This window comes from Nycticebus coucang, chromosome 17 (assembly GCF_027406575.1).
Source record: "Nycticebus coucang isolate mNycCou1 chromosome 17, mNycCou1.pri, whole genome shotgun sequence".
Taxonomy (NCBI): Eukaryota; Metazoa; Chordata; class Mammalia; order Primates; family Lorisidae; genus Nycticebus; species Nycticebus coucang.
The window spans coordinates 89,925,632-89,949,165 of record NC_069796.1 but is presented as its reverse complement, the minus strand read 5'-3'; the positions used below and the strand labels follow the sequence as shown (position 1 = coordinate 89,949,165).

The following is a 23,534-nucleotide window of genomic DNA, read 5'->3' as shown; positions in this document are numbered from 1 at the left end:
GCCAGTTCTTAACCAATGGTCCACCTGGGAAGGAGGTGGGACCAAGGGCAGCTCTTCATGCCTATCCAGAGCCCTAGAGAGTCCCAGGTTGATGGCCAGTGCCTGGCTTCCACACTGGCCTCCAGGTGGGCCCATGAGCTCACAGGCTGGCAAGGAGCCACAGAGTGCCTGGATTAGCAGAAGGAGCTTCCCTAGAAGCAGGGCATGCCTCTGGTGCACCTGAGCACACCATGCCTGCAGAAACGCACAGAAATGTTTTGATTTTCATTTTGTTTCAAAATCAAAATGAAACGATAATATAATAATAAAAAATATGGATTGAGCCCAGTGGCTCATTCCTGTAATCCTAGCATTCAGAAAGACCGAGGTGGGAGGATCTCTTGAGCTCAGGAGTTAGAGACCAGCCTGAGCAAGAGCAAGACCTCATGTCTACTAAAAATAGAAAAATCTGCCAGTTATTATAGTGGGTGTCGGTAGTCCCAGATACTCAGGAGGCTGAGGCAGGAGGACCACTTGAGCCAGGAATTTGAGGTGAGCCTAGATGTGAGCTAGGCTGAGGCCATAGCACTCTAGCTTAGGCAACAGAGTGAGACTCTGTCTCAAAAATAAATAACTGAGTAAAACAAAATAATAATAATGAATATGGACTAAGGAATCCAGGCAGGATAGTATGCATCTTTAGACCAAGACAGTCATAATTTTCTTTTGACCCATGGTGGCCCAGCCCCCCTGTGGTGAAATTACTGAGCCATACATATGTGTTTCCTTCAGAAGCTTAGAGCATCTGTGAGGCTTTCTCTACAGTGACCCACCAGGACTATTAGCATCTTCAAAAGCCACTGTGACCACTAGCAGTAGCAACCAGTTTGAAAATACTTGGAAAAGACGAACTGGCCATTTGGTCCTGGACTAAGAGTGAGACATCCCCGGGTTCCAGACCTGCTCAGCCACAGTCACCCTTGGAAGGACATGGCCCCCACACCCCTGGCTCCCTCTCATTTCTGAAAGGGGGTGTCAGCCCAGCACCTGTGTGCACAGTGGGGCATGCAGGAGCCAGGGCACTGGAGCCCTGAGGTAAGGGAAGCTAGCTCAGGTCTCCATCATATTTGTGCCATCGAACTCTTGGGCACCAGTGAAGAGTTGAGTGCATAAAACATCATACAAAGGCTTGTTAAGAAAACTAACTACATTGAAATACTGTTATCGTTTAGCCCAGATGAAATTGGGCTAAACAGACCAATTTCAAACCCTGAGATCAAAGAAACAATAAAAAATCTCCCAGGAGGTGGAGCAAGATGGCAGTCAAGTAACAGCTTCCCTGCAACGGGGCACGGTGAATCTGGGGAGATAAGACTCCAGGCATCTCTGGCTGGTGGGATCTGCCTATAATCATCCCTTTGAGGATATAGGGAGTCACCACGGGACTTCTGGACCCCAAAAGGAGGACAAAAACAGTGGAAAACTGGCAAGTGGTTGCGTGTGTTCGATCAAACTAATCCCGCCGGCAACCATAACTACAAGCAGCAGTGAGACTGCAAACAGGAAAGGCCTTACTTGTGAACTGTCTCAGTGTTTTTGGACTTGGCACTCAGTTGAACTGCCTTGGGGAGAGCTTGAGCAGGAGTACGGAGACCTTTGGGCATTGTCTAGGGCCCCAGACTGAGCCGCTGAACCAGACAGAGCTAATAGTATTCCGTTGTGGGCCGTAGGGAGCCATTGTGAGAGAACTGCCCCAGCAAGCTCCGCCCTCAGGGTCGCAGAGCAAGGATCAGGCAGGAGCAAGTAACCTAGTGACTGAGCAGCCTAAAGGCGGGGACTGAGCTGCCTTACAGCCTTAACCCTCAGGGGCAGAGTGAGACTGGTTTTGGCACACTGGAGCCTCGGGCTGTTGCCCTGGGTGGAGTGCTGTGGCGTCACAGCTCATAGCAACCTCAAACTCCTGGGCTTGGCGCCGCCCAGACCTCCATTAGAGCTGTGCTGCAACCCCCGGCCCTCGACCCGCGCCCGCTGTGCCTCCGCATACCCTGACCAGGAACTGCGGGAGCTGCGCAACCCCACGTCCACCTCCTGTACCTTCCTTGCCTCCAAACCAGCCCGCTCATCTGGCCAGGGACACTGGTAGCTGCATGCCCTCCAGGGCCCTCCCAGCCTCTGCACAGAGCCCTTCTCCTGGCCAGAGACTGCTGGAGCCTTGGGCTCTCTGTGCCAAAGTCACTGGACACCAGGCACTCCTGTCCTGTTGCTGGATCCGGGTGTGTCATACTCTGGAGCTTCTTCCACAACCAGAACTCCCTGGCTGGGGCAGCCCCAGAGGAATGACACAGGGTCACTCCCTACAAAGATCAAGCAGCAATACAGTGATCCTGCTGGAGTCTAATCTTGGAGAGACACCTCCCTAACTCTAAGGACAGCCAGAGGCAACGGTGAAAAACAATCATGAGGCGAAATCAACAGAAAAACTCTGGCAATATGAATAATCAGAGTAGATCAACTCCCCCAAGGATCAATGGGGCAGACACAGCACAAGATCCCATGCACAAACAAATAGCTGAGATGTCAGAAATTGAATTCAGAATCTGGATAGCAAATAAGATCGAATCATAATTCCAAGCAGTAACCCAAAAGATATCTCAAGAATTCAACGAATTCAAAGATCAAATGACCAGAGATTTTGACACACTGAGACAAGAAGTTGCAGCCCTCAAAGATCTGAGAAACACAGTAGAATCCCTCAGCAACAGAATGGAGCAAGCAGAAGAAAGGATTTCTGACATTGAAGACAAAGCTTTCGAACGCTCCCAAATTCTCAAAGAGGAAGAGAAATGGAGGGCAAAAACAGATCACTCTCTTAGAGAGCTCTGGGAGAATTCGAAGAAAACCAATATTCATCTTATAGGGATTCCCAAAAGCAATGAAGTGGCTTCACAAGGAACAGATTCCTTCTCCATGAGATTATGAAGGAGAACTTTCCGACATGCCAAGAGATTCTGAAATTCAGATAGCAGTTTCAGAACTCCAGCACGACTCAACCCAAATAAGACATCCCCCAGACACATCATAATTAATTTCACTAAAATTAATATGAAGGAGAAAATTCTGAAAGCAGCCAGATGAAAGAAACCATCACCTACAAGGGCAAGAATATGAGAGCAACTGCAGATCTCTCTGCTGAAACCTTTCAAGCTAGAAGAGGATGATCATCGACTTTTAATCTCTAAAACAAAATAACTTTCAACCCAGGACCCTGTACCCAGCTAAACTGAGTTTCATTTGTGACACAGACATTAAACACTTCAATGACATTCACATGTTGAAGAAATTTGCCATAACTAAACCAGCTCTCCAGGATATTCTCACACCTATCCTCCATAAAGAACAGCGTAATCCTCGACCACAAAAGTAAACTCACACAGAAAATTCTGATCAAATTCCAACTTCCATCAAAAAACTTACACACCACGACCAAGTGGGATTTATCCCAGGTCTCAAGGCTGGTTCAATATACGTAAATCTATAAATGTAATTCAGCACATAAACAAACTAAAAAATAAGGACCATATGATTCTTTCAGTTGATTCAGAAAAAGCTTTTGATAGTATCCAGCATCCCTTCATGACCAGAAAACTTAAGAGAATTGGTATAGAAGGGACATTTCTTAAACTAATAGAGGCCATCTATAGCAAACTCACAGACAATATCGTAATGAATGGAGTTAAATTGAAATCATTTCCACTTAGATCAGGAACCAGGCAAGGTTGCCCCTTGTCTCCATTGCTCTTTAACATTGTAATGGAAGTTTTAGCCATTGCCATTAGGGAAGAAAAGGCGATCAAGGGTATCCACATAGGGTCACAAGAGATCAAACTTTCACTCTTCGCAGATGATATGATCGTATATCTGGAAAACACTAGGGATTCTACTACAAAACTTTTAGAAGTGATCAAGGAATACAGCAATGTCTCAGGCTACAAAATCAACACCCATAAATCTGTAGCCTTTATATATACCAACAATAACCAAGCCAAAACAAACAGTCAAGGACTCTATTCTTTTCACAGTAGTGCCAAAGAAGATGAAATATTTGGGAGTATACCTAACAAAGGACGTGAAAGATCTCTACAAAGAGAACTATGAAACTTTAAGAAAAGAAATAGCTGAAGATGTTAACACATGGAAAAACATACCATGCTCATGGCTGGGAAGAATCAACATTGTTAAAATGTCTATACTACCCAAAGCGATATATAATTTTAATGCAATTCCTATTAAAGCACCATTGTCATATTTTAAAGATATTGAAAAAATAAGACTTCATTTTCTATGGAATCAGAAAAAAACCTCAAATAGCCAAAACATTACTCAGCAATAAAAATATAGCAGGAGGAATCACGCTACCAGACCTGATCACTATAAATCCATAGTGATCAAAACAGCATGGTATTGGCACAAAAACAGAGAAGTAGATGTCTGGAACAGAATAGAGAACCAAGAGATGAATCCAGCTACTTACCGTTATCTGATCTTTGACAAGCCAATTAAAAACATTCAGTGGGGAAAAGATTCCCTATTTAACAAATGGTGCTGGGTGAACTGGCTGGCAACCTGTAGAAGATTGAAACTGAACCCACACCTCTCACCATTAACTAAGATAGACTCTCACTGGATAAAAGATTTAAACTTAAGACATGAAACTATAAAAATACTTGAAGAAAGTGTAGGGAAAACTCTTGAAGGAATCGGCCTGGGTGAATATTTTATGAGGAGGACTGCCCAGGCAATTGAAGCAGTATCAAAAATACACTACTGGGACCTGATCAAACTAAAAAGCTTCTGCACAGCCAAAAACATAGTAAGTAAAGCAAGCAGACAGCCCTCAGAATGGGAGAAAACATTTGTAGGTTATACCTCCGATAAAGGTCTAATAACCAGAATCCACAGAGAACTCAAACATATTAGCAAGAAAAGAACATGTGATCTCATCTCAGGGTGGGCAAGGGACTTGAAGAGAAACTTCTCTAAAGAAGACAGACGCATAATCTACAAACACATGAAAAAAAGCTCATCATCCTTAATCATCAGAGAAATGCAAATCAAAACTACTCTGAGATATCACCTAACCCCATTAAGAGTAGCCCACATAACAAAATCCCAAAACCAGAGATGTTGGCATGGAGGTGGAGAAAAGGGCACACTTCTACACTGCTGGTGGGAATGCACACTAATACGTTCCTTTTGGAAGGATGTTTGGAGAATACTTAGAGACCTAAAAATAGACCTGCCATTCGATCCTATAATTCTTTTACTAAGTTTATACCCAGAAGACCAAAAATCACAATATAAGAAAGATATCTGTACCAGAATGTTTATTGCAGCCCAATTCATAATTGCTAAGTCATGGAAGAAGCCCAAGTGCCCATCGACCCACAAATGGACTAGCAAATTGTGGTACATGTATACCATGGAATATTATGCAGCCTTAAAGAAAGATGGAGACTTTACCTCTTTCATGTTTACATGGATGGAGCTAGAACATATTCTTCTTAGCAAAGTATCTCAGGAATGGAAGAAAAAGTATCCAATGTACTCAGCTCTACTATGAAGCTAAATTATAGCTTTCACATGAAGGCTATAACCCATATAGCCTAATATAGCACAAGACTATGGGGAAAGGGCCAAGGAAGGGAGGGGGGAGGTTAGGGTGGAGGGAAGGTAATGGATAGGGCCGCACCTATGGTGCATTTAGAATGGGTACAGGCAAAACTTACTAAAGGCAGAATACAAATGTCTACATACAATAACAAAGAAAATGCAATGAAGGCTACGTTGAACAGTTTGATGAGAATATTTCAGATTGTATATGAAACCAGCACATTGTACCCCTTGATTGCACTAATGTACACAGCTATGATTTAACAATTAAAAAATAAATACAGAGCAAAAAAGAAAAGAAAAGAAAATTAAAAATAAATAAATAAATAAGATAAGATAAAATAAATGATTGAAACAGAAAAAAAAAATCTCCCAACAAAACAATGCCCTGGTCCAGATGGCTTCTGGACACCAGAATTCTATCAAATCCTCAAAGAAGAGCTTATTCCTATATTGCAGAAATTATTCCAGAAAATTGAGGAGGAAGGAATCTTCCCCAACACGTTCTATGAAGCAAACATCACCCTGATACCAAAACCAGGAAAAGACCCAACTAAAAAGGTGAACTTTAGACCATGAATATAGATGCAAAAATTCTCAAGAAAATCCTAGTCAATAGATTACAGCTTATCATCAAAAAAGTCATACATCATGATCAAGTAGGTTTCATCCCAGGGATGCAAGTCTGGTTTAATATACATAAATCCATAAATGTTATTCACCATATCACCAGAAGCAAAAACAAAGACCATATGATCCTCTCAATAGATGCAGAAAAAGCATTTGATAAAATCCAGCATCCTTTTCTAATTAGAACATAGAACACTGAAGAATTTAGGCATAGGTGGCACATTTCTGAAACTGGTCAAAGCTATCTGTGACAAACCCACAGCTAGTATTTTACTGAATGGAGTAAAACTGAAAGCTTTTCCACTTAGAACTGGAACCAGGCAAGGTTGTCCTCTGTCACCATTACTATTCAACATAGTGCTGGAAGTTCTAGCCAATACAATTAGGCAAGACAAGGAAATAAAGGGAATCCAAATGGGAGCAGAGGAGGTCAAACTCTCCCTCTTTGCTGACGATATGATCTTATACTTAGAGAACCCCAAAGACTCAACCACAAGACATTGGAAGTCATTAAAAAATACAGTAATGTTTCAGGATGTAAATCAATGTCCACAAGTCAGTTGCTTTAGTATACGCCAACCACAACCAAGATGAGAGGTTAATTAAAGACACAACTCCCTTCACCATAACCCCAAAGAAAATGAAATACTTAGGAATATACCTAATGAAAGAGGTGAAGAACCTCTATAAAGAAAATTATGAAACCCTAAGAAAGGAAGTAGCAGAAGATATTAACAAATGGAAGAACATACCATGCTCATGGATGGGAAGAATCAACATTGTTAAAATGTCTATACTTCTCAGAGCGATTTACCGATTCAATACCATCCCTATTAAAATACCAACATCCTATTTTCAAGACTTGGAAAGAATTATTCTGCATTTTGTATGGAACCAGAGGAAAAAAACCCGTATAGCTAAGGCATTTCTTAGTAATAAAAACAAAGGCAGGGGGTGGCGCCTGTGGCTCAGTCGGTAAGGCGCCAGCCCCATACACCGAGGGTAGCGGGTTCAAACCCGGCCCCGGCCAAACTGCAACCAAAAAATAGCCGGGCGTTGTGGCGGGCGCCTGTAGTCCCAGCTACTTGGGAGGCTGAGGCAAGAGAATCGCTTAAGCCCAGGAGTTGGAGGTTGCTGTGAGCTGTGTGACGCCATGGCAGTCTACCCGAGGGCGGTACAGTGAGGCTCTGTCTCTACAAAAAAAAAAAAAAAGAAACACAAAACAAAGGCAGGGGCATCAGCATACCAGATTTTAGGCTGTACTACAAAGCCATAGTGGTCAAGACAGCATGGTACTGGAACAAAAATGGAGACATAGACATTTGCGATCAAATAGAAAACCAGGATATGAAACCAACAACTTACAACCACCTAATCTTCGATAAACCAAAGAAGACCATACCTTGGGGGAAAGACTCCCTATTCAATAAATGGTGCTGGGAGAACTGGATATCCACATGTAAAAGACTGAAACTGGACCCTCACCTTTCCCCACTCACAAAAATTGATTCAAGATGGATAAAGGACTTAAATTTAAGGCATGAAATGATAAAAATCCTCAAAGAAAGCACAGGAAAAACACTGGAAGATATTGGCCTGGGGAAAGACTTTATGAAGAAGACTGCCATGGCAATTGCAACAACAACAAAAATAAACAAATGGGACTTCATTAAACTGAAAAGCTTCTGTACAGCTAAGGAGACAATAACCAAAGCAAAGAGACAACCTACACAATGGGAAAGGATATTTGCATATTTTGAATCAGACAAAAGCTTAATAACTAGGATCTATAGAGAACTTAAATCAATCCACATGAAAAAAAGCCAACAATTCCATATGTCAATGGGGAAGAGTGATGAACAGAACCTTCTCTAAAGAAGACAGATGAAAGGCTAGCAAACACATGAAAAAATGCTCATCATCCTTAATTATTAGAGAAATGCAAATTAACACCACCCTGAGATATCACCTAAACCCAGCGAGAATGGCCCATATCACAAAATCTCAAAACTGCAGATGCTGGCGTGGATGTGGAGAGAAGGGAACACTTTTACACTGCTGGTGGGACTGCAAACTAGTACAACCTTTTTGGAAGGAAGTATGGAGAAACCTCAAAGCACTCAAGCTAGACCTTCTGTTTGATCCTACAATCCCATTACTGGGCATCTATCCAGAAGGAAAAAAAACAAACAAACTTTTATTATAAAGACACTTGTACTAGACTGTTTATCGCAGTTCAATTTACAATCGCTAAAATGTGGAAACAGCCTAAATGCCCCTCAACCCAGGCATGGATTAATAAGCTGTGGTATATGTATACCATGGAAAACTTTTCAGCCACTTAAAAAATGGAGACTTTACAGCCTTTGTATTAGCCTGGATGGAGGTGGAACACGTTATTCGTAGTGAAGCATCACAGGAATGGAGAAGCATGAATCCTATGTATTCAATTTTGATATGAGGTCAATTAATGACAATTAATTGTGGGGGTGGGAGAAGGGGAGAACAGACAGAGAGAGGGGTGAGGGAAAGGAAAAGAAAAGAAAATAGTGACCAATTCTCACATAAATTGGATTTAATTTTGACCAAAGTACATTATTTGAACAATAATTTTTAATACAACTTGTTAATATGTTGTTTAGGATATTGCATCCTCATTTATAAGTGAAATATATTTGTAATTTCCCTTTATAACATATTTTTTCCAATTTTAATATCAGGTGTATCCAGATGAAGTAGAATGATTTTGAAGTATTTCTTCTTTTTCTATTATCTGTAAGATTTGGCATGATCTGTTTTTTGAAATTATCTTCTATTTTTATTTATAAATATTAGTTGTCTATTTTTTGAGACTTTGGAAAAAAAAGAAGTTAACTGATGACTCCATACTGAACCTCAGAGTCAAAGCATTCTATGATAGATATACTCTTATTTGACAATGTGAATATTACTTTTTTTGCATTGTTATTATTATTATTGTTCAATATTTCATTGCAGCAATCATCTGATTTCTTTTCCAAATGTATTTATATTGTTCGTTCTTTACGAGGTTTTTGTTTCTAGTCCTTATCTTAAACATTGTTATTAAATTTTTAAGCCTTTTTAATTTTGCAAAGGCAAAAAGTGGAAACCGAATAAACACATGTATACGTATAGAGAAAATAAAAAACAAAATACTATTATCAAAATATTACAAAAATATAAACATACGATATAATAATATGTGTGTGTAACACACTAAACAAGACCTTAAAAATACTGCAATTTCAAAGGACGGATGAAAGTAAACACTGTCCCAAGATCTTGGCAAAAACTGTGGCATGATACGAAAACACCTGTGATTTTTATCGGTGACAGTCAGAGGTTCTACTAACACCTCTGTAGCTGCTGCCTGCATGAGAAAGTGAAGGAGTTGGTACTAAAAACTGTACAACACTGCTGACGGGAAGCCAGCAAAGGGAAAGACACCCTGTGGTCAGAGACTGGAAGACTTAACTATCATTGTTATATGATATGTACATTGTAGCTATATCATATTATATAATATATTAGAATGCAATTATATTATAATAATAAGATGAGAATACTTCTCAAAGACAATCACTATCAAAATCCCACCAGCCTGTTCTTTTGTTTTTTGTTTTTTTTTTTGCAGAAGTGAATTGAAAGGGGCCCGAAAGAGCCAAAATAGTCTTAAAAACAAAGAATAAATTCGAGGACTCGTCTTCCCAATTTTAAAACTTCCCAGAAAGCTACAATAAGCAACATAGAACAAGACTGGCATCAGAATAGACATATAAATCAATGGAGTAGAAAACTGAGTCCAGAAATAAAACTATGTGTCCATGCCAACTGATTTTTAAAAGGGTGCCAAGATCATTCAGTGGAGCCAAAACAGTTTCTTTAGCAAGTGCTATTGGGACACACAAAAGAATGGGGTTGGACCCTTACCTCACACTGTATATAAAAATTAACTCGAAAGGGGTCAAAGACAGGAAACTCTGATAAGAAAACATAGTGGAAAAATCTTCATGACCTTGGATTGGGCAATGCTGTCCTAGGTACGTATGTGACAGCAAAGCACAAGTGACAAAAGAAAAAATAAATGATGCTTCGCCAAAATTTTAAAAGTTTGTACATCAAATAAACTATGCAGAAAGTGAAAATAGAACCTATAGAAAGGTAGAAAATATTTTAAAATCATATATGAGTCTAGTAGCCAAAATATTTAAGGAACTCTTATAACTCAAAAACAAAAAGATAACCAGATTAATCAGTGGGAAAAGGACTTAAATAGGTATCTCTCCAAAGAAGATATACAAATGGCCAACAGGCATACGAAAAGATGCTTCGCACCTTTTAAGTCAAAAAAACAGATACCACTTCATACTCACTAGGATGGCTATGATTTAAAAAAAAACAAAAAACAAGCATTGGTGAAAACAGAACCCCTGGACGCTGCTGACGGGAATGTAAAATGGTTCAGCGCTGTGGAGAACAGATTTACCACATGACCCAGCAAGTCTACTCCTAGGTATGTAACCCAAAGAATTTAAAACAGGTGTTCAAACAAAACCTTGCACGTGAATGCTCACAGCAGCACTGCTCACAATAGCCAAAATGTGGAAAGAACCCCAAGTCCACAACCAGTAAATTCATAAACAAAACATGGTCTGGCCATACAATGGAATATTAGCCATAAAAAGGGACGTAGCACTGGTAGGTGCCACAGCATAGAAAAGCCAATACTATCAATACTAACTGAAAATATCAATACGAAATGAAAGAGGCCAGACACAGAAGGCCACAGGTCACTATTCCATTTGTATGACAAGCAGAATAGGCAAGTCTACAGGGACAGGAAACAGACTAGTGGTTCCCAGGGGCTGGGGGAGGATGAGGGAAAAGAAAGTGGCTGCGAAAGGGGCAACAAGTCTCCTTTGGGGGAGATAAAGATGTTCTGGAACTAGGTAGAGATGATGATTGGACCACATGGTCAATGTATTAAGTGGTACTTAACTGTACACTTTAAAATAGTTAAGTTTTATATTTTGTATGTTTTACCCATTTTTTTTTTAATGGGCCAGTGGCCTGGTATGGTGGCTCACAGCTGTAATTCCAGCCCTTTGGGAGGCTAAGCGAGTTCTGGACTTCAGTGAGCTATGATCATGCCATTGCAGTCCAGCCTGGACACTACAGCAAGACCCTGTTTCTAAAAAATAAAACTTTAGGCGGCGCCCATAGCTGAGTGGGTAGGGTACACCGCAGAACCCGGCCCCAGAAAGCTGAACGACGACAACTGCAACAAAAAAATAGCCGGGCGTTGTGGCGGGTACCTGTAGTCCCAGCTTCTTGGGAGGCTGAGGCAAGAGAATCGCTTAAGCCCAAGAGTTTGAGATTGCTGTGAGCTGTGATACCACGGCACTCTACCCAGGGCAGCAGCTTGAGACTCTGTCTCAAAAAAAAAAAAAAAAAAAACTTTAAAAAGATGAGCCAAGAAGGGAGGCAGGAGATGGCTGTCACAGGCTACTGTGGAGACAGGGAGCTCAAGCCAGAGCCCCCAGGCAGATCTGAGGAGTGTTTTCGGGGAGGAACAGACACAAACAGGACAGAGGCCTTAGGAGAAGTCCCAGATGCTCGGGACAGTCTGGGTTGATGGCTGTGCCCTGACCTCATGACCGCTTCATCCACTTCACAAAAGTGACCCAGTTGAGGCCATGAATTATGTGGTCCCTCCACTGAAAGGCCCTGGCCCGTGCACTAGTGTTCTGAATGCTACCATGAGTCAGGGACCAGCAAAATCCCCACTTGGCAGATGAGAGGCTTGAGAGGCGTGTGGGTTCACTGTGCTCCCATCTCTCTGGTTGGGGCCTCCTAGGGCCACTGCCCGGCTGGGAGGGTGGAGGTACCAGGACGTCTGCAGCAGGAGAGTCACCCCACAGATCCCAGGGCATCAAGGACAGGGTGTGATGGGCTCTGTCACGTCAGATGGACGTGGCTCTCCATCCCTCTCCCACCCCTCATTAGCTGAGTGACCTTGGCCCGTTCCTTAACCTGTCTGGTCTTAATTCTCCACCTACAAAATCAGGACAGAGACCAGAGACCCTTAGGAAGGGTGAAAGAAACAATACCGGGGAAGCTCCTGGTTCAATCAGGCTCAGGCCATTTTTACTTGGCTCTCTCTGGCTTCCCACCTTGGGTGGAAGGGAGAGGAAGTGAGCATTTCTGCTGAGTAATGCAATTAAAAAAAAATCTTGGGAAAGGAAGACAAACCCTGATATCTTTAAGCAATTACGGCACTAAATATTTTAGGTAACCCACACAAAAGTGAACACACAGATGCACACACCCTCATGGGCCCCGACTTTGGATGAAGCCCCCACTGCACAGCTGGGCCAGAACCACAGGCAGACACACCAGCAGGATGCTCAGCACAGCTGACAGCTACGGGGATGTCCAGACACATTTCTAGGGTCTCCGCTACCACCCCCCATGTGGAGAATCCCCCACATGCCCACTTATAAATATTTAACCAGTGCCTCTGAAAATGCACCAGGGGGGTTCCTGGAGACTGGAGACAGACGCAAGTTTATTAAGGTTGAGAGAGAAAAATATAAACTGCCCTCAGAACCCTGTGACAGGGTAGAGAGACGCACCCCACTGGAGCAGCAACTGCCAGGTGTGACAGCCTTTCACACAAGCCAGCTCTCTCCTGTGCAGACTGGAATCATGTCCACGTGCAAAGTCACCCTTGGAACCTCCTAAAGTCTCAAAGGCAGCAGGGTGCCGGGTGGATGGTGAGGCTGGACCACCCAGGCCCCCCACCACAGCGGAGAGGCCGTGCAGATGTGCCGGCAGCTATCTGTCATCGCAGCTACGAAGCACAGAGCTGAAGGAGCCCTGGCGGAACCTTCCTGTAATTAGCCCAATAAGGGCCCTTCCATCTCAGGCTGGGAAGGGGGCGCTTAAAAACACCCCCATCAGCACCCTGACGCCACTCTGATTGGTGAAAGTGCAATTTAAAAAATGTTTAGGTTTAGTTAATTTGAGAAACATCTCAGCCTATTGTTTGTTCTCAGCAAAAACACCTCTAATTAATTAAATGGCTGTTTTCCTCATTGACACTAAACCTCTTCTGAAGCCTAGGCTTTTGGCTGCCACTGGGTGAGTCATCCTGCATCCCTGGTCCCGGTGGGGCAGAGCCTTACACAGCCCTCTCCCCAGCCAGCAGTTACCTAGCAACCAGCCTGGCAACCTGGCAGCCAAGAGACTTATCCTCCAGTGATGATCATAAAGTAACATCCAAAGAGACGTTTCATCTCGAGGATGCCATCCAAGGCCTATAAAGCTGAGGTGCTCCTGAATGACACAAGTCAGAGACAAAGGGGGACATATTATTACTTGTTGCTATAACATCAGAAAGGGAAGATTTCATGCGTATGATTCACACATGGAGATGAAAAGAACTAAGATGATGGCTGGGCCAGGAGCCTCCCAGAAGCTGTTCAGTCCTGAGGAAGACGCTCTGTCCCAACGGCAGCTGTGACTGGACTCAGTGGGAGGGCACACAGCCAGGGAGGGCACATCCTCTGTCCAGCCTCCAACACCTGCACACCTTAGCAAAGCCTGCTCCCCACACACCCCCAGAGACCAGCAGAAGCTTCACACAACAGCAGCCTGACCAGGTGTGTGCATTCAGAGATACAGACATATCACTGGGCAGTAAAAAGCTGGGAGAACATTCCAGAAGGGTGAGCACTCTTAGCAGTCCTCAAAAGAGCCTGATCCTTCCCTACACAGTGCTAGAATGAGCTGCCCCCACACAGAAAGGTTCAAAACTCAGACTCTATTAGAATCGCCTGCAGAGCATGTTAAAATGCATGTTCCCAGGGTCCAGATCCTAGGGTCCCTGTGTTCAAATTGAACTCAGGTAATTCCGACTCAGGTGGCCCTAGGCATACTTGGGGAAACAGCACCTTGGAGGCTGCACTTTACACACACACTACACCAGGTAGGCAGGGGGGTGGGTAAATCTCCTTCCCAATTCCCAAGGGCCCTAGAGCAGGCACCCTCAGAACGCAGGCTATCCAGCCTGTGGGTGTCCTGGTCCAGCTGGCAGCCCAAGTGTGCCTGCAGCTATGGGCAGACTGCCGTGCTCCCAGCCTGCCTCTGCTACTCATGGACTGTGTGGCTCTGGGCAGGTCACCTGCCTGGCTTGGTCATAATCGACAAATATCACCTGTGCAGGGCTCACACCATGCACGGCCCAGATAGCTGAGCTGTCACTGAACTTACTCAACAAGGAGGGACCCACAGGCAGACCCCAGAAAGCTGGCCAAATCCCCCATTCCCAGGAGTCTGGCAGCACCATTAGTCATCCACTTACTAATCAGCTGTTATGAAGTGCGCACCCACACCAGAGGGGAGCTGGCATCAGGCGCTGACCTGGCTGGCATAGGACGGCTGATGAGTAAATTCTGTCTGGCACAAAGAGTCCCCGCCCCTTCATCTTTGGCTGACATTCTTGGCTCAGGAGGTCACCATAGCCTGGTTCCCTTTCCTGGATCACCAACTCAGGTTGAGGGGCCTATACTTCAAAGGACCAACCTGCCGGACCTCGCTGAGATGCCTGTCACAGGCCTCATGTCCAAAGAGGAGCCCAGGCCAGCCCTGCCCCTCAGAAGAGGACATTTGGTGGTAAGGGGGCAGCGGATGTCAGGGGCTGGAAGGTGGGACTTACATGGGAGAAACGAGAGAAAAAAGACTTTTCACACTGGGGAGGCCTCGGGGTGCTGTGGGCTGTAGGATGGGGCAGGAGGTGCTGTGTGGTCTGAGCGGCTCAAGACAACATGTCGAGGGTTACAGGGCAGCAGTTCCCACAAAGGGTTTTGGAAAGGATTTGCAGAAGCAGAAGGATCCCACAAGGGGTGGTTGCCGCTCCAAGCAAACCTGCTCTCCAGGAGAGGACAAGTTCCTCCTGGAGCCACAGCCAGGGGCAGGGTGCCTGGTTCAAGCCTTCTGCCTTGGTTTCCCCTCCATAGATAACAATGGAGCCTGCCTCATGCAGCCTGCAGGGAATTATATCAGATAGTAAGCATACCAAGCTGGAGCTAGTCCCCAGCCCAGGGAGCCCACTCATCCTCAAAGGTGACAAAGCACAGTGCAACCAGGGCAAGGGCAAGGTTAACCCCAACTAGAGGGACCCAGGAGGCTTCCCGGGAGGTGCTGTCTGAGCTGGCCCTGGCAGGAATGGGAAGGTGTGTGTGGCAAGGGGCATGTGGAAGGCACTGGCTTTGCCACCAGCCACTCTGGGACCACCTGGACTCAACAGCCTTGTCTTAAAAGGGGCCAATGACACCCCTTCAGGGTGGTCATGAATCAGATAGAGGCCATGAGAACTAAGCAAGGGAACACACCCTGTAGGCCCACATGTGAGACCAGGGAAATGGTTCGTTCTAGCATCCCTCTCTGCTGAGCACCCACTATGTACATCCCCCTCTCAGACAGTGTGAGGACAGCCAAGGCAGGACCACCACCAGCAGCCAGTGGATGGGACAGGCGTGGTCGTCTGAGGTCTTCTGAAGTCCTCTGGGCCCTTGGGAACTGGGCAACAGCAGCCAGGTAACCACCCTGAGTCCCAGCCACAGCTGCTGAGAGCCCTGGTGACAAATATGCGTCATCTGTGCCTTAGGCAGGAGATCTGGGACCTGCTTCAGGTGATCATGCTGGGAAAGCACCAGGAAAGGGTCCAGCCTACCCTGGAGACAGCCCGGCCAGGGACGGGCCCGGCACACGTGGAGGTGAAGAAAAGCCGTTCAAATGCACCTGCTCCCTGCTCTGTGGGCACCTGACACTGCAGGGCTGGGGGAGGCGAAGGTCAAACACAAGAAACCCTGACACACTCAGACATCCAGACGGCGGCAGCCATCAGAAGGAAGGCCACGGTGACCTTGATATCAAGGTCACTCCTGTCTCAACCAGGGGGTAGCAGTCAGTCCCAGGGTGTGGACAAGGCAGGATGGGGGTGGCAGCAAACTAGGCCCATGCTGACCCCACTGGTCAGAGTGGATGGGAGGTGTTGTCCTCAGGTCTGTCTGGGTCCTGGCCATAACCCCAAACATGCATGAACTGCCAAGCCATCAGCCCCCCCCAAAGAGCATCTCAGCACATACATCCTTACATGCCAGCAGAGACCACAGGCAGAGTCTGTGCCTCAACTTCCCCATCTGTGAAATGGGTCATATGAACAGCAGCTGCTCTTAGTGGGCAGCAGGCAGCGGAAACCCACCACAGACACGGGAACCAGCAACACACATGGGACCTGCCGGACATGACAGGCCACGGGTAATAAGGAGCAGAGCATGGGAAGGACAGACTGAAGGTCAGATTACACCCCATTTTCCAGTCACTCACAGAGCCCCTCACCTCCCCAGCTTTGCTCTCATTTGTGAACCAGGATGGTCCCCAGGCTGCCCGCTGCTCCAAGGGGCTTTAAAAACTGCAGGGTGTGAAGTGTGGGAGCCCATGCCCGGCCACACACAAACTGCTCACAAGTCCAGGAGGGGTGGGGTGTGCCCAGATTGCCAGCAGAGCTGGAGACCCTCTCAGTCTCTCAGTTTACCCCTTAAATCTGGGTGAGGGCCACCGTTTTACCTTCTTTCTTGTGCTTCCCAAAGAATGAGTTTCCAGAAGATGGATATCCCACTTTTCCTCAACCAGTGCAGCCTCAGAGTCCCCCAGGCTTCCACCTGGTAGCCTCCTCCACCCAGGCCTGGCTGAGACCACCCCTTTCTCCCAGCAGGAGGGGACAGGCGGGGGATGAACACCAGGGGCTCAAAAGCCAGACTGTCTCTGAGCTGTGAGCGCTCTGCCTCAACCTCCCCCCCTGTAGAATGGGTCATGCTGGTGTAATGGCTCCTGTGGAGGGCTGTGTATTCACACAGGTAAGAGGCTCAGAACCTCGCCCATAACATGTGCTGCTTGTTCACTTTTTATCTTGTCTCCTTCCTTCTTAGAACTGTTAGGTAAACATTTTAAGGTTTGGCAAGTGATTTTTCACTTCGTCTAAAAGAACATTTATGGGTGAGTTTTCTCTGTTATCAAAATAAATAACACACAATCCTTTTGGAAGCTAAGAAAAGAAGAAATTTTCAAAAACCACATGGATCACGTCTTAGGGAGTAGCTGGAGCTGCCAGGATTGTGGCAGCTGAGCAGCTCAGTTGAACATTGTCACATCCTGTTCTCTGTAGGTCATCTCTGCAGCTCAGCAGACCCCTCCCAGGGGGCAAAGCAGCATCTCACGCACCCCTCTCAGCCACTCACCTTAAACCTCTCGGTGACACCCTCTGTGATGCTGACGGTGAACTCGGCTATTTTAGGAGGACGTGCTTTCCCTTTCTTGCGGTCAGGTTCATATTCAGTCTTAGTTTTCACAACCACCTTATCCAGGAAACAGAGCAGCAAAAGGTCAGTGGCACAGCCAGATGCATTCAGACACATCTGCCCAAAGAGGGAGGGCCCAGGAGCTCGCCTGTTCAAAGTCACCATCTCACCAGAGAGGAATTCACAAAAGGCAGGGCACGGGCACTGATCATTGGAACTCTCCTCTCCCTGTGCCAGGACTTCCAGAGAAATTAGCCTTTAATAATGATGAAATATTACAACCCAGGGGCAGAGCAGTTAAGCTCACTGGCCAAGGTGACTCAGCTAACAGGTGGCAGGGCAGCAAGACAGCATAGCGCCTGACTCCAGACCCAGCAGAGCCCCACCCAGCACAGCCACGGCCAGGGAGTTGGGAAGATGCAGCTACTTTGTCATTGGCCTGTATGTGCATAGGAAGAGAAGCTCTGAGCCCACGGTCCATATCTCTCCAGGACTCGGCTAGAAGAGCAGGCAGCAACCCTTGAAGAGCTGGGGTTGGCCTCCTGTCTGCACCCACTATCTTCCTCTCTACCCGGCCCCTGTAACTGCCCTCATTCCCCACCCTCTACTGTGAGGTGGGAGCTAATTTCCCAATATGGAAACTGGCCCTTGCCTCTGCCCTGCCCAGACCCCAGCCTGGTGTCTCACCAGGTTCCAATGGACCGGGACACCTCAGGTGGCCTCCTCCATAAGACACTCCTGGACCTGGCCTCATTGTCACTGCCCTTGTCACATCCTGGCACCAGGGAATGTTTACTTCTCTATCTTCACTGGATAGGGAGGTGTTTAGAGCAATGTCAAGGGGTGACATATCTCTGACCCCCAAACCCCACTCCCCAAAGCAGGTGGTGGGAGGGGCTGTTGGGCAGGGAAAGAGCCACCAGCCCACATTCTTCCTCCCCAAGTGAAGATGCCCCTTGAGTGGGTAGCTTATGGTTTGGGGAAGACACCTGCTCTCTAGGGCAAGGAGAATCTAGCAACTCAGGATGGTCACCTGAGGTGGGTGTGACCTCGTTCCTTCCTATGTGGCTCTCCCCACTGGAGGAGGAGGGGTGTGCACCCCTGCACAGCACCTGTTTCTCGAAGCAGTGCTTGGGGTCATCTTGCCATCCTCAGATCCCAGATGTACCAAGCTCTGTGACCTTGATCACACACTGGCCACTTGGAGCCATTTCACTCGCCTATGACATGGGAAGGAGGCTCATCTCAGCAGGCTACTGCGAGGGTAAGGAAGTCTGTGGAACCCTCCGCCCAGTGTGGGGACTTGGTTGATATTCTGTTGATCTGGGCTCTATCTGCATCTGTCCCTAACTGGCTAGGTGGCCCTGGGGAGGTGTCTTCAACTCTCTGTGCCTCCATGTCCACATCTATACTTCAGGGGTAATGTTGGTAGTTACTTTAGAGGAAGTTAGCCTGGACAGTTCATAAACAGATGCTGATACAGAATAAATAAACATCCAGCAAATGCCAGGTGAGACTCCCCAGGTTGCTGACAGCTCTGTGACTGTCAGCCGTGCCATATACATTCTCCAAATGGATTCTGTTTCCAGCCAACTGCGTTACCGCCCCTCAGAAGCCATGCCACTTGGGGCAGGTGACTTTGGCTCCCTGAACCCTGACTGTCAGCGATATGTGGCTGTTGTTCAGTTGAAGCAAGGTCTTGTGTGAGAAGCGCCTGGCTCCAAGCAGGGTAGAATGAGGCACTGCTGGAAATTTCTGCATCCTGGAGGATGGTGACCTTCAGCCGAGTGACCACAGCTTGACTCTAAACTCACCTAAACTCTCTGAGACTTGATTTCCTCATCTGTGACCTCAGAAACCTTCCAACCGTCCCTGCTGGAATTCTTCTCTGGAACATTCTCGCCAGCTCGCCCCCTTTGTTTGAACATTTCTGGGGACAAGACGCTCGTTCCTTTTTGGAGCTGCCTAGACCACCCATGGTGGGCCAGGGTTTCATACCTGCCCAAATCCCTCCACTTGGTATAAACCTACAGTGCAGATGGTTCTGGAATGAACAGGCTGAGGGCAAAAGAAGAGGCAAGAGCTAAAGGGAGGAAATAGCTGATAGAAGTATTGCCTGGGGACGCCAGAACTCCCAGCACACACACTGTCACTCAGCAGCTGAGCAACCGAAGGGCCAAGGCAGGAGGTGGAAGGAGGGGTGTCAGGACCAGGCTCCCCAACTGGGCAAGTCTGACACTCAGAAGGGAGGGTGGGGGAGACGCTGAATTTTCAGGCCCCTTCTGCAAAGCCCAGCCAGGACCACGGCATCCTAGAGGGGCTCCACCACGGCCTGGGGAGCCACAGGTGTGACCAGCTGAGCCCCCTTTCTGGAACTGGAACGCCTGCTGCCAGCCCCTTCCCTTCCCTCCCAGGCCGCCCCCACCCCAAACACAGACAATGGAGTTGGCAGCGTCAAACCCACTCAGGGGAGCTGAGCCGGCCTCTCAAGGGTCCACCTTGGGAATAAAGGACCCTGGGCAAGGGAAGGACCCCACACAGGGGCTCCTCACATTCCATCTGGCCTGTGGCCAGCAACTACCAACTTGCCAGAAAGAACACAGTGCCTGAGTCAGCCTCTTCACCAGGGACCAAGGAGACAAAATCCCAAAAAGCACTTCAGGGAACAAAGTGAGCTTATTTGTGGCTCAGGTGTTTTTAAGAAGCAGTGAGATGGTGGGAATGGATGCTGTGTTTATGGGTCTAGATCTGAGTTTTAGGAGACAATTGTCTGGGTGTGCAAAGATGTGCTTGCCTTTTTAAGTGGCAGGTCTTGAAAATAATATCTTTAATGGACAGAAACTATTTGACGGGAAGCTGTAGTCAAAAAAAGATGGGATTCTTTAAATTCAGCAAAAAACACTTTGGGGAAGGCTGACGCATGGCTGTTCCCAGCCACACTTGGAGGCTCTGCAGAAGGAACAAAGAGATGAAGGTGCCTGGAGGAGCCCGCGGCCGCCTGCAGCGTCGGGCCCGGCAGGGTTGGGCAGAAAGGGCGGGAGGGCAACTGGGCCACAAGGAGAGCCTATCTGGCCGCGAGGGTCCCCTCTCCGTGGGGCAAGGCGCCTGGAAACTGCATCCCCGCGGAAAGACCCACGGGGCAGCCGCATACCCGGGCTCACCCCAGACCCAGAGCCCCCGGCAGCCCTGGGGCCAGGGACAGACCAGACTGCCGCGAAATCCAGAAGGGACCTTTCCCCACGGCGTCCTATTGTCACCCAGGGCCGAGTCCCAGCGCCACCCGGCCCAGAATCCCGCGCGTGGACATTGTCCCCCCAGCTGCTCCCCGAGCCCGCCCCTACTTCGCGGCCCCGGCGCGCGCGGCGCGTTTCTTTTGTTGCGGTTTCATTCGAGATTCGGGGGTGCGCACCTGGCAGTGCTGGGGCGCGAGGGACCCTCACCTTATCGGGGGGCGGGAATTGCAGCTGATTGACATCGAGGGGCGTCATCAGGGGAATGGTGTCGAACCCATCCTCCAGAAGCGGCTGCTTGGCGCCCTTCTCCGCGAAATTGTTCCCCAACTTCACCATCGTTGCGGGAGACTCGAGGCTGCAGCCTGCGGACGGGGGGCCGGGCAGGAGTCACCGCTGGCGGACCCGGGCGGGGCGGGCTCCCCACACCCTCCGCTGACCAGGGCCAGTCTCCGGGGAGGGGGAGTGAGGACGCGGCGGTCAAAGCCAAAAGGCGGGGGGCAGGGGGCCCCGAGGCGCGCTGTGGATTGACAGACTCTGGTACCCGGGCGCAAGGGCGCTCCGCCGCCGAGGGACAGGGCGCCGCCCCTGCCCAGCCCGAACAGACGCGTCCACGTCCCGGGGACCCGCCCGTCCACCCCGTCCGCCCGTTCCGGGAGGTGCACGCCCCCCAGGCCCGCTCCCGGGGGGGGAAGGCCCCGGCCCCCCGCGGCCCGGCCGGCCGCACTCACCGCGCCGGCTCCGCCAGGTCCCGCTCCGCGCTCCGCGCCGCCCGCTCCCGCTCGCAGCAATGGCGGAGGCGGCGCCGGGCGGGGCAGGGAGCGGGGCTGGGCGGCCGCCCCCTCCTCCCCGAGTCGCCGCCCCCGGGGGCTCCGCGCAGGAGAGAGCGCGGCACCTCCGCCCTGCAGCAGCGGCGCACAAAGGAGCGCGGGGCCGCGGAGGGGCTGGTCACCCTGCGCCCAGGGAAGGGCCCGAGGGCTGGAGCGACCCCCGAGGCGGGGTGGACAGAGGTGGCGACCCACGCCGCGCCCACCTGGGGGTCCTGAAGGTGGCCCGGGGGCGGCGGGGACCTGAACGAGCCTCGGCGCGCGGTTAGGGGGTGGCGAGGGGTCGCGCGTGGGTAATGGGGACCGAGCTCCTGGGGTGCCGCATGCGGGAGCGGCGCCCGGGCGGGTGTTCGGGTGGGGGCTGCCCCGGGAAGCGGGGCGTATTCAGGGCAAACGGGGCGCTCGGGACGCCGCGCTGGAGGGAGGAGAGAGAAGGTGGGGCTCCCCCCAGTGCGGCCGTCAGCCAAGGATCCCGTACACCGGTAGGGCCGCTCAGAGATCCGGGACTGGGAAAGAAGTGCGATGTCCAGCCTGACTGCGGCCCTCGGCCCCTCCCACAGCGCGGCCACTGTCGCAGCTGCCCAGATGGCGTTGCGGCCTCCAAGCCGCCCTGGCTGCAGAGCTCACCGTACGGAAGACTGCGGGGTGTAAGAGACAGGCCGGATGGGCGTGGGCAGGAGGACCCCGCGCTGAGCCCTGCCCGGGCAGAGGAGGCGTCCTTCGAAGTCGTTACTGTCACACCCTTTGTGCAGATGTCCCCTTTGCCCTGCCGAGGGTCCGAGGCCAGGCGTTTTCCATCAGGCAACTGAGAATCAGGAGAGAATCCCCGGAGTGAACAGAGAGAGCCAGCCCCAGGCCCACTCTAGGAATTTGCCATGAGTGCCCTGATTTCAAAATCCCAGGAGAGTGAGCCCCTTTAGAGAAGTGACCTAATAGGCTCAGTTTCACTCACCCATGTCTCCAGCACGGTCTAAGCTGCCTTTGACAGCAGGTCAGCCTGGCCAGGGCCTGCGCTCTTGGCCACCCTGGGTCAGCCCAGGGAGGGCCAGAGTCTTGGGCCACGGGCTTCAGGAACCACCGGAGGCTTCTTCCTGGCACTTGGATGCCTTCCTGCAGCAGGCAAACTCGAGTAGTTAGCAATCTGTCCAGGCAGCAGAGCAGGTGACTCAGGAAGGGTGGGGAGAAACCCTGGGCTTCAGCAAGGGAATGGCTTTTTCTGTCTCAGAACGAAGCATATCACAGATCCCAACACACAGGCACAGTGCAGTCAGGCTCCCACACAGGGAGGAGCAAGGCCTCTCCCTTTCTCTTGAAGACTCCACCAACTTCAAGAGAGGTGGATGAAGAGGCAAGGGGATGCAGGCTGTCCGAAGGCAGGCGGTGGGCAGTCCTGTTTCTGCTCGCTCCCTAGTGCTCATTGTGAGGCCTTTCCTCCTTCTGTGCATTACCTCTGGGCCTGTGAAAGGCACAGGAGGGCACTGGCCACCCAGAAGGCTCTGGGCACAACTGCCTGCCCGCAAGGAGCTTGTGGAACAAGGGAAATAAAATGGCCAGTCTGCAGGCAGAGCAGTGGGCCCCGGGGAGTTGGGGCCAGGCCTCCTGTGCTGCAGCAGAGGGCCATTGGGAGGCTGTGGATAGAAGGCCCACTTCCCAGGGAGGCCAGAGAGAGGGGTGTGCAGGGAAGGCCTTCGGGGGTGGGGATGAGGGTCAGATGTCAAAGGCAGTGTGTCCATTGCCTGTCACTGCTGGAGGGAATCACCACAAACTGAGCGAATTACAGCAACAAAAATGTGGTCTCTCTTGGTTCTGGGGCC

At 49.1% G+C, this 23,534-nt stretch overlaps 1 protein-coding gene across 3 annotated transcripts in view; it reads right to left on the bottom strand.

Moving 5' to 3' along the window:
- NSG1 (neuronal vesicle trafficking associated 1) overlaps positions 1 to 22,806 on the bottom strand; it is a 36,942-nt gene extending 14,136 nt beyond the window's left edge. The window contains exons 1-4 of one of the 3 annotated variants that reach the window (XM_053567409.1): positions 22,673 to 22,806; positions 22,348 to 22,525; positions 21,104 to 21,258; positions 17,604 to 17,720 (exon numbers count right to left, since the gene is read on the bottom strand). In XM_053567409.1, coding sequence (XP_053423384.1) covers positions 17,604 to 17,720; positions 21,104 to 21,232 — 246 coding nt within the window. In that variant the 5' untranslated portion in view covers positions 21,233 to 21,258; positions 22,348 to 22,525; positions 22,673 to 22,806. Of the gene's footprint in view, positions 1 to 17,603; positions 17,721 to 21,103; positions 21,259 to 21,624; positions 21,740 to 21,926; positions 22,096 to 22,347; positions 22,526 to 22,672 lie in introns of those variants that run through there. The other 2 variants (XM_053567407.1, XM_053567408.1) reach the window with 2 other exon arrangements.
- Between the last annotated feature and the right edge of the window lie 728 nt (positions 22,807 to 23,534).